The sequence below is a fragment of the Danio rerio genome, chromosome 15 (genome assembly GCF_052040795.2).
Source record: "Danio rerio strain M-AB ecotype USA chromosome 15, GRCz13ab, whole genome shotgun sequence".
NCBI classification, from domain to species: Eukaryota; Metazoa; Chordata; class Actinopteri; order Cypriniformes; family Danionidae; genus Danio; species Danio rerio.
In genome coordinates this window covers 8,340,285-8,353,755 of record NC_141035.1, presented here as the reverse complement: position 1 = coordinate 8,353,755, position 13,471 = coordinate 8,340,285, and the positions used below count along the sequence as shown (strand labels likewise).

At 36.6% G+C, this 13,471-nt stretch overlaps 1 protein-coding gene across 8 annotated transcripts in view; it reads left to right on the top strand.

Annotated features, from left to right (window-relative positions):
- The window catches only part of slc7a1b (solute carrier family 7 member 1b), a 37,384-nt gene that overhangs the window by 17,633 nt on the left and 6,280 nt on the right, over positions 1–13,471 (top strand). For 3 of the 8 annotated variants that reach the window (XM_087282656.1, XM_087282657.1, NM_001328209.1), the window contains exons 3-11: positions 2,698–2,853; positions 2,952–3,117; positions 5,050–5,183; positions 5,537–5,759; positions 7,145–7,284; positions 9,876–9,978; positions 11,051–11,259; positions 11,336–11,487; positions 11,574–11,682. In XM_087282656.1, the coding sequence (XP_087138782.1) occupies positions 2,698–2,853; positions 2,952–3,117; positions 5,050–5,183; positions 5,537–5,759; positions 7,145–7,284; positions 9,876–9,978; positions 11,051–11,259; positions 11,336–11,487; positions 11,574–11,682 (1,392 nt within the window). Of the gene's footprint in view, positions 1–2,697; positions 2,854–2,951; positions 3,118–5,049; positions 5,189–5,536; positions 5,760–7,144; positions 8,996–9,342; positions 9,979–11,050; positions 11,260–11,335; positions 11,488–11,573; positions 11,683–13,471 lie in introns of all 8 variants that reach the window. The other 5 variants (XM_087282660.1, XM_087282661.1, XR_015508471.1 and 2 more) reach the window with 4 other exon arrangements.

The following is a 13,471-nucleotide window of genomic DNA, read 5'->3' as shown; positions in this document are numbered from 1 at the left end:
CATGGCTCGTTATTATATGTATATTTAATTCCGCTGTAATCTCTCGCTGTGTATTTCAAACATGGCGGGTATTGATTATATTCTGACCAAAAGCATCCAGCTGCGCGTCTAGCTTTGCCTATTGGTACCCTTTCGAAAGAGTGCCGAAAAAGTGGTACGGTTCGGTTTGGTACGCCTTTTGACCGTAGAAACGGCCATAAAAGCACACCGAACCGAACCATACCGTACCACTCAGTGGAAACGGTCAATAAAATGTGCACGCAAGTCCCCTTTACTTATGCACTATACCTATTTCATTTATGACACTTTAAACTTGACTTCGCAGGCTGATCATCTTTAAACTCAAAAGGCATTTTTAAGTGTCCTAACTTGAGACTATTGCTGCATAATGGGATGTTTCTTATTACAATTGTAAGCAATGTCAAAATGAAAGCAAATATTAAAAAGGGCTTTGCGGTTTATCAATTATATAGCAACCCATTTCTGGGAAACATCCACACACACATTCGTACACACACTCATACACTACAGACAATACGGACTATAGCCATACTTTATTGTTTGCAGCGAGAAGAAAAAAAATTATGAAAACCTAGCTGAGTAACAATATAAGTCAGATGTTTAAAAAAACAGCGTAGGTTCTCTCCACCTTTTGTTTTTTATTCATATTTTCAATTCTTTACCAGAAAAACTAACATGTTGACTTTGTCTGGTTTAAGTGAAGACCTAATTGGAGTTATAATGTTTCTAGCAAAACACGTTTCTATACACGATGCGTTCTTACCTAAGTTACCAAATATGTTGCTCCATTTCTCGTCATTGTCTTCCATTTATCACTTTCTCTTTTGTATCTGGCCATTTTTGGAAAGGCCTCTGGCTGTGATACCTGGCTGACTAGCTGGGCGTTTACGTTTAGAAGACAGGAGTTGATAATACGTGGCATTTTTTTCCCCTCGCTGCTGTCGATCGCCACTGGCTTGCATGGTTTGGGACCCGCAGAGCTGCTCATCGATGGATTTGCTCTTCAACACACTTTAACACTTTTTAACTTTTTTTTTTTAAACAAACCCTACAAAAAGCCTAATCCACATTAATTGGTTCACCTTTCTCGGTCTGCTCGAATCCAAAATGTTCCCAGATGTAACATTTGGTTTTCCAACAAGATTTATGGTTGAACTTGAACTTGAATCGCGCCTAATGTTATATTCTAACAGAAATGTAATACTTGACAGCATAACGGTAATTTGTGTTTTAAAGTGCGTGACGTCAGGTACTACCGCAAGCCGGTGGCAATGGACAACTGTGGTGGCAACTGACCACCGCAGTGACGCAGTTGTCACGGTGATCGTCACACTCCTGTGTGTGCGTGCGTGCGTTTGTTTGTGTGTGTATGTGTGTGTACGTGTATGTATATGTATGTATGTATGTAAGACTTTGTCCAGAAGAAAAAATATTATCAGACATACTGTGAAAATTTCCTTGCTCTGTTAAAAATCATTTGGGACAAAATTCAGATAATTCTGACTTCAACTGTACATATTTATATATGTATAAGTGTGTGTGTGTGTGTGTGTGTGTGTGTGCGTGTGTGTGTGTGTGTGTGTGTGTATATATACACACACACACACACACACACACACACACACTTATACATATATAAATATGTACAGTTGAAGTCAGAATTATCTGAATTTTGTCCCAAATGATTTTTAACAGAGCAAGGAAATTTTCACAGTATGTCTGATAATATTTTTTCTTCTGGACAAAGTCTTATTTGTTTTACTTCGGCTAGAATAAAAACAGTTAATTTAAAAAAAAGAAAAAAACATTTTTTTACAAACCATCAGAACCAACAGAACAAACTATCGTTTTACAATAACTTGCTTAATTACCCTAACCTGCCTAGTTCACCTAATTAATCTAGTTAAGCCTTTAAATGTCACTTTAAGCTGTATAGAAGTGTCTTGAAAAATATCAAGTAAAATATTATTTACTGTCATCATGGCAAAGATAAAATAAATCAGTTATTAGAAATAAGTTTTTAAAACTATTATGCTTATCATGCTACTTTTAAACTATTATGCTTAGAAATGTGCTGAAAATTGGGGAAAAAAATAAACGGGCGCAAATAATTCAGGGGGGCTAATAATTATGACTTCAACTGTATATATATATATATGTGTGTGTGTGTGTGTGTGTGTGTGTGTGTGTGTGTGTGTGTGTAGCACTAATTACATTTAGCAGATGCTTTTGTTCAATGTGGCTTACAGTTGAGGGATTATACAATTAATATTGTTATGCAAAGTAACTGTTAGTGCTTCGAATTGAGTGCTTGACTAGGGAGGAGAAGAGTGTTTTTTTTTGTATAGAGACGACAGTTTCTACTGGTGGTTTGTCAAGCCTACTGACCTGTGTGAAGTAAAAAGTGTAATGCTTCTTTGTTTGTTTTTTAAGATATATTAAGTGATTGTAAAAAAAAAAAAAAAAAGTGTCTGGTGCAAATGTTGGTTAAAGTGTACTAGAGATGAAAAAAAGTGTCTTCTACAGTTGGTATATCAAGCCCACTCACCTGTCTGAGGCACACACAGAATTGCATAATTTTTTTGAGGTTGTCGTTGTGTGGAGTTGAGTTGTGTGGTGAGGGCTGGGGGTGATTTATGGTAATTTATAACACATATTATTTATGTCCTCTCTCAGGAACATCCAGCGTTGCCCGAGCGTGGAGCGCCACCTTTGATGAGCTCATTGGGAAGCATATAGAGGAGTTCTGCCGGCGGCACATGAGCATAAACACACCAGGACTGGCCGAGTATCCAGACATGTTCGCTGTGATCATCATCCTCACGCTAACAGGCAAGCCAATCAGAGGCAGATTACACAGTCATTCCTCTGTGTGTTTATAGTGTTCTGGAGTGCATGAAGTAAGTGTGTATCTTGTGTGTGACGTGCAGGTCTGCTGGCATTTGGGGTGAAGGAGTCTGCTATGGTTAATAAGGTGTTTACCTGTGTAAACGTGCTGGTACTGATGTTTGTGGTGGTGTCAGGACTGATCAAAGGAACTCTCCAAAACTGGAACCTGAATCCAGAGGACATCCTCAACCACACCACTTCTGCAAAGTAATTACTCTCTTCATTTTCTTTTGATGCAGTTATGAAAACACAAAAACATCCCTATTTTGAATCGGATCATGGATTATTTTATTGATCAAAAGAAAAGAACAGGAAATTGTTGTAAAGTTTTTATATATAAATTAATTTTTACGTTTTTGTTATGATACTCCCAAAATCACTCAGCTTAAATCCACAGATTTTTTACAGAATTCTTTAATAAGGCTATACACACACTATATACAGTTGCCTTGAACCTGGCCAAAGAACGCTTGTCCACCCTCCCGTCTCCCCTGACGGCCTGCACTCACATTACATTCAGGCCTGGGCATGCTTACGTCATCGATGCTGCGCTGTTCAGTAAGCTCTCAATCAGCACAGTGGCGATTTCTTTAGTTATATCGTTTAAGTCGTTTGGGATGCAGTGACACACAGTCAAATGTTTCGCCGAACAGATCCGCCACTTTTGGCATTCATCAACAATCATAAAGTTCTCGTGCTGCAGGAATTAAGAGGTTTGCTGAAGGTGCGCAGCTGTGATGCAGTGAGGGGTTTTGGGTCTTTAATAAACTATATCAGTTTTCATTACACAGTAAGAATGATTAACTATTCCATATGAAACGGTCCCCTAAAAGTCTCGCTTTCAGTTTCGGGCTTAGGCACGTTTTGCACTCACACACAAGCGTACCGCGCCAAAGCCCAAGTGAACCGCGCTCAGGCCCACCTCTTCCAACCAGGCCAGGGCTGGCCAAGTGAACCTTGCCTGAGCCCGATTCAGCACACTCACACTTCTCAAACGATCCGGCAAACAAGCCTGGGCACGGTTCGGATAGCATAGTGTGAGTAAGCTTTAACTCTAGTTTACCAAACTTAAAAATAAAAAAATTTCAAAATAAACAAAAATGTTAGAAACCAGAATGAATGGCAACCATAATTATATAACTAAAATTATATAAACCTTTAAATAAATGTAAAATAAAAATGTGTGTGCAGCGGGGAAAAAAAGTATTAAACATGTCATGTTTTTTCTTGGGAATAATACTTTTATAGGAGCTTTTGACATGGAATTGAACCAGATTTTGATAAAAACCCAAACAATACAAACATAAATAGAAAACGAAAAAGAAAAAAAAAAAGAAAAATGAGGTAAGTGGAATAACAATTGAATGACACAAGGAGAAACTACTGAATTGTATTTAATACTCCATATAAAAGTCTTCATGATTCTGGTAGCTTAAAGACGCATATTTAAAATGTCCCATCTATCAAATCTGATCTTTATTTTGTATTCTCTATTGGATTTAAGTCAGGTCATTGGCTGGCCATTCTACAGCTTGATTTTCTTTCTCTGAAACCATTTGAGTTTCCTTGGCTGTGTTTTGGATCATTGTCTTGCTGAAATGTCTACCCTGTTTTCTTCTTCATACTGCTGCTAATGTATATGTTGGACTAAAGCAGCTAATATTAATTTACATTGAGGAAGGGCAGAGGGTTGCGGAGGGATTTTACTGCCTTTCTACACATCCCTGCCTTCATGTGTTCAATACTTTCCCCTGTGTTATTTATTTTATTATACATAACTTAATTTGTGAAGTAATTAAATGTGTTTTCTTTGCAAATATAGATTTCTTTAGTTGTTACCAACATCCAGGGAAAGTTTCGAGTCAATGGCACCTTTAGAAATATGTTTTCTAAGAAAAATGATGACGTGTTAAATACTTATTTTCCCCCATGTATATATTATTTTATTTGGTTATTTATAGATTTTTTTTTACGTTTGCAATTTATTTTATTTAGTTTAATTTACTTTTTGTATTGCTATAGTAATGCTAATTGATGATCTTAAACATAACATTAAAAAAGTTGTACGCTCATGAACATGGCCTTTCTTTTCTTTGTCTGAGGAAGATGCCACAGCTTAGTACTTGTTTGTGTTTTTAGTGTGTCTGTGCCACTGCCAACTGAAGAGAGTCTGGGTTTTGGTGGATTCATGCCGTTCGGCTTCTCTGGAGTTCTGTCCGGTGCCGCCACCTGTTTTTATGCTTTTGTCGGGTTTGACTGTATCGCCACAACAGGTGAGGTTTTTCATTTTGTTGACCACAAAAATACCTCTGAATTTCATCAGTTGAACCCAAAAGAAGATATTTTAAACAAAGCTGAAAACCTGCATTGACTTGCATAGTATTTCATTTTCCTACTATGAAAGTCAGTGGTTACAGGTTTTCAGTTTTTTTTTTCAAAATATGTTCTTTAACAGCATAAAGAAACTTTTAAAGGTTATAACCACTTGAGGGTGAGTAAATAGTGAATAATGTTTTGTTTCTTTTGTAGTTGAAAATATCCATTTGCTTAAATGTGCTGAAAAATCTAATTTTGTGGGTGAAATCAGATTTAAATTTCTTAATTTTGGTGTTTCTCTGTATGTTAGGTGAGGAGGTGAAGAATCCCCAGAGGGCTATACCCATTGGCATTGTAGCCTCTCTCCTCATCTGTTTCGTCGCTTATTTCGGTGTTTCGGCTGCACTGACGATGATGATGCCGTACTACATGCTGGACAAAAACAGTCCTCTGCCTGTGGCCTTCAAATATGTGGGCTGGGAAGGAGCGACGTACGCTGTAGCCGTTGGCTCTCTTTGTGCTTTGTCTACCAGGTATCTAACAGTATTTCTTTATATGTGTGTATTTTTGTTCATTTTAAAGCTGCAGTGCGACATTTCTGTGCAATGTGAAAGTTACAAGCATTTCTGCAGAATCCAATGGAAGAAATGCTGATAAACATGCACAAAGTCATGCTGTTGCTTATTGTATTGATGAAATGTGAAATGCTCATTATATTTTAAAGTGGTATTGAAGGTTTTTTTTTTTTTTGCTCTGTCGTATAACCCCTTTAATCAGATAGTTCACCCAAAATGCCATTATACCTTTACTTACCTCAGTCAAAACAAGAAAGAAAGAATTGATTAATTGATTGATTTCAATTTTTTTTTGTCTACAGCACTATATTTTTAATATTTATATTAATTTTTGTTTCTTGGTGTTTCCTAAAATAAAAAGTCGATGGCTGCTGACAACAGTAAAATAAAATACATATACAGGTAAAACAAAATGATTACTTGTGGCTCCTGGTGAAACATTCAAGTGAAACTATTAGCCTGTGCAATTCATTTTGTATTATGTGTGGGTGAGTAAATTTAACAGCAAATTTTCATTTTTGGGTGAACTATCCTTTTAGTACCTGAATTTCAAGTTGTAAACCTGCAGAATTTAATAATTAAATGACTGCTTAAGTTGAACTTACTGTTTTTTCTAATGTAATTTGTTTAAATTTAAAATGATTTACATAGTTTTTTATTGGTCATGACACTCCTACCGCAAAGTCCCACATAGAAAAACTTTTATGCATGCATGCATCAGATGTTGTTTTGGGTGACCAGTTTTTTCAGGGCACAACCATATTATGTTGTGTGTCTGCGTGTGTGTGTGTGTGTGTGTGTGTGTGTGTGTGTGTTTGTGTGTACATATATACAACATGTATATATTCTTTTAATCCCAACTTATTTTTAAAATGTAATTTATTATTGTAATTTAAAAAATATATTTCAGCGTCATTACTCCCATTTTTTTATCACATGATCCTCTAGAAATCATTTTGAAATGCTAATCTGCTGCTTAAGAAATGCTTATTGTTATCAGTGTTTTTTTATTTCTTTTAAAATTGCTTATTTACACTTTACAAAACAAAGTTTAAAAGAAATGCATTTAATCTAAATATACTTCTGGTAAACTTTTGATCAGTGCTAGCTTAATATAAATTTAAATGAATTACTTTACTATTACTATTACTATTACTTTACTAGACTTTAAACAGCAAAGTATACATGTGGGCTTAAAAAGAAAATGTGGTTTGATGTTTCATGACCTTTAAACACTGTTTTTTCCCCTACTAAAGCTAATTGGCTTCAGTACATATTATAATGCACATCTAACAGCATTGCATGGCTTGGATCTTTCTTTTTGTTTTTCTCCCCTCAACTAGTCTGTTGGGCTCCATGTTCCCAATGCCACGTGTAATATGGGCCATGGCTGAAGATGGGCTGCTCTTCAAGTTCTTGGCCAACATAAGTGAAAAATCCAAAACGCCCATAATGGCCACTGTAACTTCCGGCATAGTGGCAGGTGAGGCTCATAAAGACTAACACACTCACTTCTTTAGACATGTGGCGTCAACCTCTCAAACTGCACCATGACTTAAAACCAATCCACTAAACTCCAACAAACTAAACCAAACTTTGTGCTTTATACAAGCCTTTCCATTCAGAGAATTGCAGCTAAAGTATACAAAGCAATATAGACTTCCATTTTATGGTTTTAAATTAGCAAATACCTTTTCCACCTACACCCCATGATGCTTTGGGTGAATAATATGAATAACTTTCATTTTAAGGTGCTATATAATAAAAATCCAGACATACCCAGGCATAGCTGAATGATGATGATGGTGATGACACACTGTGAGCCTCAAACACTACAGTTTCCTTTTTTTCATGTAATTTCTGTGGGCAATATCCAGGTGAAAAACAGGCCAAATGGAGCAAAACAGCGACTCTGACATAGCTGCGTTTGATTGGCCACAACGTTTACTGTGTATGTGGGTCTCTTATTTTAAATAAAAGGGAATAAGCTGAAGTTATGAGCTTTCTTACAAACTGGCAGCATCTCATCCGTTTGCAGCTCGCCAGAATGCAAAATGCAGGATATACGAATTAGATTTATTCTGCACTACCGCAAGGGCAATATAGTCTGGTTAACTGCTTATCTTTTGTTAGTTTAAAGTGTATATTGAGGAATTTGCCCGGTATTTTTTATAATAAAGCCACAAACACATGTGAATTGCTGAATGTAAAGTGTTTAATGCATCATGTCATACCATCTAGCTCTTAGGGTCATTTTTCTTGAGTGAAAGGATGGCAATAAACTTAAACATAAAATAAAGTAAAAATATTCAATTCAATTAAATTAACTTTTATTTTTATAGCGCTTTTACTATGTAGATTGTGTCAAAGCAGCTTCACATAAAAGATCATAGTAAATTGAAACAGTGTAGTTCAGTATTTATTGTTTAAGTTCAGTTCAGGTCAGTTCAGTGTGGTCTATTAGTCACTATTGAGGGCCTAAACACTGAACAGCAAATCCATCGATGCGCAGCTCTACCGATACCAAACCATGCAAGATAGTGGCGACAGCGGAGAGGGAAAAAACTTCACCAATTGGCAAGAGTGAAGAAAAAAAAACTTGAAAGAAATCAGACTTGGGCACGATCATTGTGATCTCTCCGCTGGCCAAACATCTTGTGCAGAGCTGCATAGCAGTATTTTCATGACAGATAAAAGTAAAACCAAACTCAAGTGTACCTCACACTCATGGATATTGTTTGTTTGTAGTGTAAACGTATTATTTAAAGTTATTTCAGTACTTTTGAATGAAAGTTAGTAGCAGTAGTAAAGTGTAGGAAAAAGGTGGATCAATTCTAAGTTACATTTCCGTCCATGGAGCTGAATTGTAGTCTGCTTGTGGCAAGACTTGATCTGCGATTGTCTGAAGCGGGCTCTGCATTTGCATTCAGATGTAGATCATGTCTCCACTGCTCCTTCTTCTGATTGTATAGTCTTCTGGGCTCCATGTTCCCTCTGCCACGCATTATCTTTGCCATGGCAAATGACGGTCTGATCTTCAGCTTCTTGTCTCGTGTCAGTGAGAGGAAAACGCCCATCGTCGCCACCACTGGGGCCGGGCTGCTGTCCGGTAAGAGTAGAGGATACCAGTATTAACCCTGAGAGCTATTCATTCATTCATTTTGTTTTTGGCTTATTGATCTGGGGTCGCCATAGCGGAATGAACTGGCAACTTATCCAGCATATATTTTACACAGTGGATGCCCTTGCTGCCCTTCCAGCTGTAACCCATCCCCAGAAAGCTATTAACTGGATAAATGTAATAGTTTCTGTAATAAAATAGAGTAAAAAACAAACCCTGGTGGAGGAAAATACTTAAATGCAACTTGTGTAGAAGTATCTTTAAAAGTTGTACTTTAGTATCTATTTTATATTGATTTTGAGAATCCTCCATGTAATCTCATTGTGGTCTATTATTGATATTTAAAGTGAATTGTCTACTCATTCATTCATACATTTTTCTTTTCGGCTTAGTCCCTTTAGTAATGTGGGGTCGCCACAGCAGACTTAACCAGCACGTTTTTACGCAGCGGATTCCCTTCCAGTTGCAACCCATCTCTGGCAAACATCGACACACACACTCATACACTACGGACAATTTAGCCTACCCAATTCACCTGTACCGCATGTCTTTGGACTGTGGGGTAAACCAGAGCACCCGTAGGAAATCGACGCGAACGCAGGGAGAACATGCAAACTCCACACAGAAACACCAACTGACCCAACTGACCCAGTGGCTCGAACCAGCGGCCTTCTTGCTGTGAGGCGACGACAGCACTACCTACTGTGCCACTGCGTCGCCCTGAATTGTCTACTGTTGACATGCAAAATCACTTTTTTTTTTTGTCAACACGGGAGCTGGTCAAAATATAAAATTGAACACGTTGGTTTGCAACTTTTGAGAATTGATATTGGACAAGCCATGAATAAATAAAGAAACAAACAAAAGATTTTGCCTAGTCCTATACGCTAGCTACCACAAGTAATGAATGTGCTCAGTCATCGTAGTGAATAACTCTCCTCTTCCTCTGACAGCCATCATGGCTTTCCTGTTTGATCTGAAGGATCTGGTTGATCTGATGTCGATTGGCACTCTGCTGGCTTACACTCTGGTTGCAGCCTGTGTCTTAGTCCTGAGGTAAGTCTTCACCTTTTCCCTGTAAACATTTCAAGAGGGGTTTGATGTGCCTGCATTCAGCGATTGAAAGTATTTTTAGTTTCTCCCTTTATAATTTTTACCAGACTGAAGTAATGTTACAGCACAATAAAGTATATAAAAAACATTTTATGTTTGCTAGTATTACTTTTTCAATTGTTGGTATTAAATTGAATGTCTTATATTTTCTGTTTTGTGTTTATTTAACATTTATGATATTTCACTTTTGTCTAAATAAATGTATTCTTTAGTTTGTATGTGGTTTTAGTTATCTTAGTTTGAAATAAACCACAAAACCAGCCTTATGTTGAGCAGCTATATTTTTGTGGCAATAGCCAGAATCCATTGAATGGATCAAAATTATTAATTTTGATGGCAAAAATCATTAGAATATTAAGTATTAAATATAAATATATATATTTATTATACATTTTTTTAGGCCTGTGGCTATGTAAGGCTTTGAAAAGCATTTAGGAATATAAAATTGGACTGTTTGTACCTTTGACAAATTAACAACAATTAATTGTATTGATTTTTTTATGAGAAGAAGACTATACAGTTATTTCAATAGTTTTTAGTTTGATTATTTAATTACTGTCCACCTGAATACACTTTGACTCCTAGGAAAACAGTAAATTGCTTTCTTGAAGAAAAAGATGCAAATTAAAACAATTATTTGTTTATTTATGCTTGTAGATTTTATTATATTTTATGCACTCCCCACAGAATCATCCCAATCAAAATAAAATTATCAATTATTTTTAAATAGTTATTTAACTCATCTAAGTGAAATTGCATTCATATCGCAATATATATTGCAGAATAAAAAATATGGCAATGTTTTTTTTCCAATATTGTGCAGCCATTTTCATTCATTCTTTTCCTTTCAGCTTTACGGCTTCATTAATCTTACCACAGTGTAATGAACCATTAACTTTTCCAGCATATGTTTTTACGCAGTGGATGCCTGTCCATGTATTATTTTAGTGCCTTTAATTTTAGTCACAGATAATCCTGATGTGCAAGTTAAGCTGTAGACTCTTCTACTTCTCAGGTACCAGCCAGAGCAGCCCAGTGTGAATGTACAGTATCAGAGAGCCAGTTGTCAGGAGGAAACAGAGGCCGAGTCCATCAATGAGAGCAGTGCTGGCTTCCTGCCTGGATCTTCTGATCTCTTTAGCCTTCGCAACCTGCTGTCCCCCCAAAACGAGGAACCTTCTCGCCTCTCTGGCCTCACGGTCAACATCTGCACCAGCATATTAGGTCAGACACACACCACAAGTCAACGTGTTAATTAATAAGATGAAGTTTGAGTCTCATTTCCTTCTTCTTTTTGCAGGCGTTTTGGTGTGTGTGTTCTGTGTGGTTGCAGTTCAGGGAGGATTTCAAACTTGGACTCTTGCAGTTCTTATCTCTCTGGCTTTAGTTTGCTTGATCATCACCTTGTTAATATGGCGGCAGCCTGAGAGCAAGACAAAACTTTCTTTTAAGGTAAATAATGAATATGCTTGCATGCATAGAGTTTCATACTGTCCTCTTGCAGTGGTTTGTAATGTCAGGTTGTTGGGTTTTCCCAGGTTCCTCTGCTGCCGTTTCTCCCCGTTCTCAGCATGTTCATTAATGTGTACCTGATGATGCAGCTGGACAAAGGCACCTGGATGCGTTTTGCTATTTGGATGGTAATAGGTAAGCTATTTAGAATTAATTATACTTTTGAACTTAAAGGGCAGAAAATAAAAATTGATACAAGTTCATGCTTTAGCAACTTATTAAATCTATTACAGTGTTTCTCAAAAATGTGATGCTTGAACACAATATAGGCTAAAAATACTAGGTATGCACTGAAATTAAAATTATTGGCTAAAACCGAAAATAAACTCAGTTATTAGTACCATTGCACCTATGGCTATGACTGTACTAACTTTACTACATCAAAGCATTGCAATTGCATAAATTAATATTAAAGTTTTTTTTTTTAATTGCAAATTATTCAAATATTTCTTTAGCACATTGCAACAATGGGTTATCACTTCAAGGGATGGGGACTTCAGACATTAATACGTAGCAATTAATCAACTCAATAAATACATGTAATATCCACTATTGATATAAAAACTGATAAGATGATATTCACAGATTTGTATATAGTCAATCAAATGAACTTAAACAATTTTTAAAAAATCAACAAAATTTTGAGCTTAAACTACAAAATCAAATTTAAAACAATTTTAGGATCAGGTTTGCTTAAGTTGCAAACTAGTTTAATCATGTATAAACATCATTATAACTATGTTGCATATATATTATTGTAGCTATAGGCCTACATTATGCTGCCAATCAAAAACATAATTACATGATTTCACAGACAACTGTCCTCTGTGTGCACCTTAAATGCCAATGCTCAGAGAGCGTGAGGAGGAAAGAGTTCTTTATGATCTATATGATTTGCAAAATAAAGTTGCATATTAAGGAAATGGAATGGGTGGAAGTTGCCTTGAGCACTAGTGCAGATGAAAAGTAAAAATAAAAAGTGCATTTATGTATACAGATAGACAGAGATAGATTGACCTGTGCAGCAGCTGCTGATCGGCTGCAGACTGCTTCTGCTCTCCTTTTGTGCTGCGCACTCACTGCTTCAGCTCTGCTTCTGTGTGCATGTGAAAGACCCCAGGGTTCTCTGCATCCATCGCATCCGGATCATTTCACGTGCCCGTTGCTTTATTTCCACATTCCATTAAGGAACTTGATAACAAAGAGAGAGTCCCTTGGAGAAACTCAAGAGCAGTCCAAATGATGAAAAGACAACGCAGAAAAGCTGAGCGAATGTGGAGAAAGACGAAACTTGTTGTCCATTATAATATCTATAAAGACAGTCTTTATGCTTTTAATGTGTAACTAAAAACTGCTAGACAGACTTTCTTTTCAAACCTTATAAACAACAATGTAAATAATGCTCGTACACTCTTTGCAACAGTAGAGATCTTAACTGATAAGATCAATAATATCAGAAAGGCAATCAGCTCATCCAATCAGCCAAGTTGTGTCGATGTCAAACAAGCTCAACCACAACTTAAGAAATCAGACATTATGTCTGATTTCATGGCAATTAACGGTAAAATCTTAGAAGAGATCATGCAAATTATGAAAACATCAACCTGCAGTCTTGACACGCTCCCCACATCATTCTTCAAAACGGTGTTTACCTGTTTAGAAATGGATCTTCTAAAAGTGGTAAATGCTTCACTTTTATCAGGGATTTTTCCAAACTCACTTAAAACTGCAGTTGTTAAACCCCTCTTGAAGAAGAGCAACCTGGATAACACCCTATTGAGCAATTACAGGCCAATCTCAAATCTCCCTTTCATTGGCAAAATCATTGAAAAAGTTGTTTTTAACCAGGTTAACAAGTTTTTAAACTTAAAGAGGTGTTTAGACAATTTTCATTCTTGGTTCAGAGCACATCACAGTGCAGAGA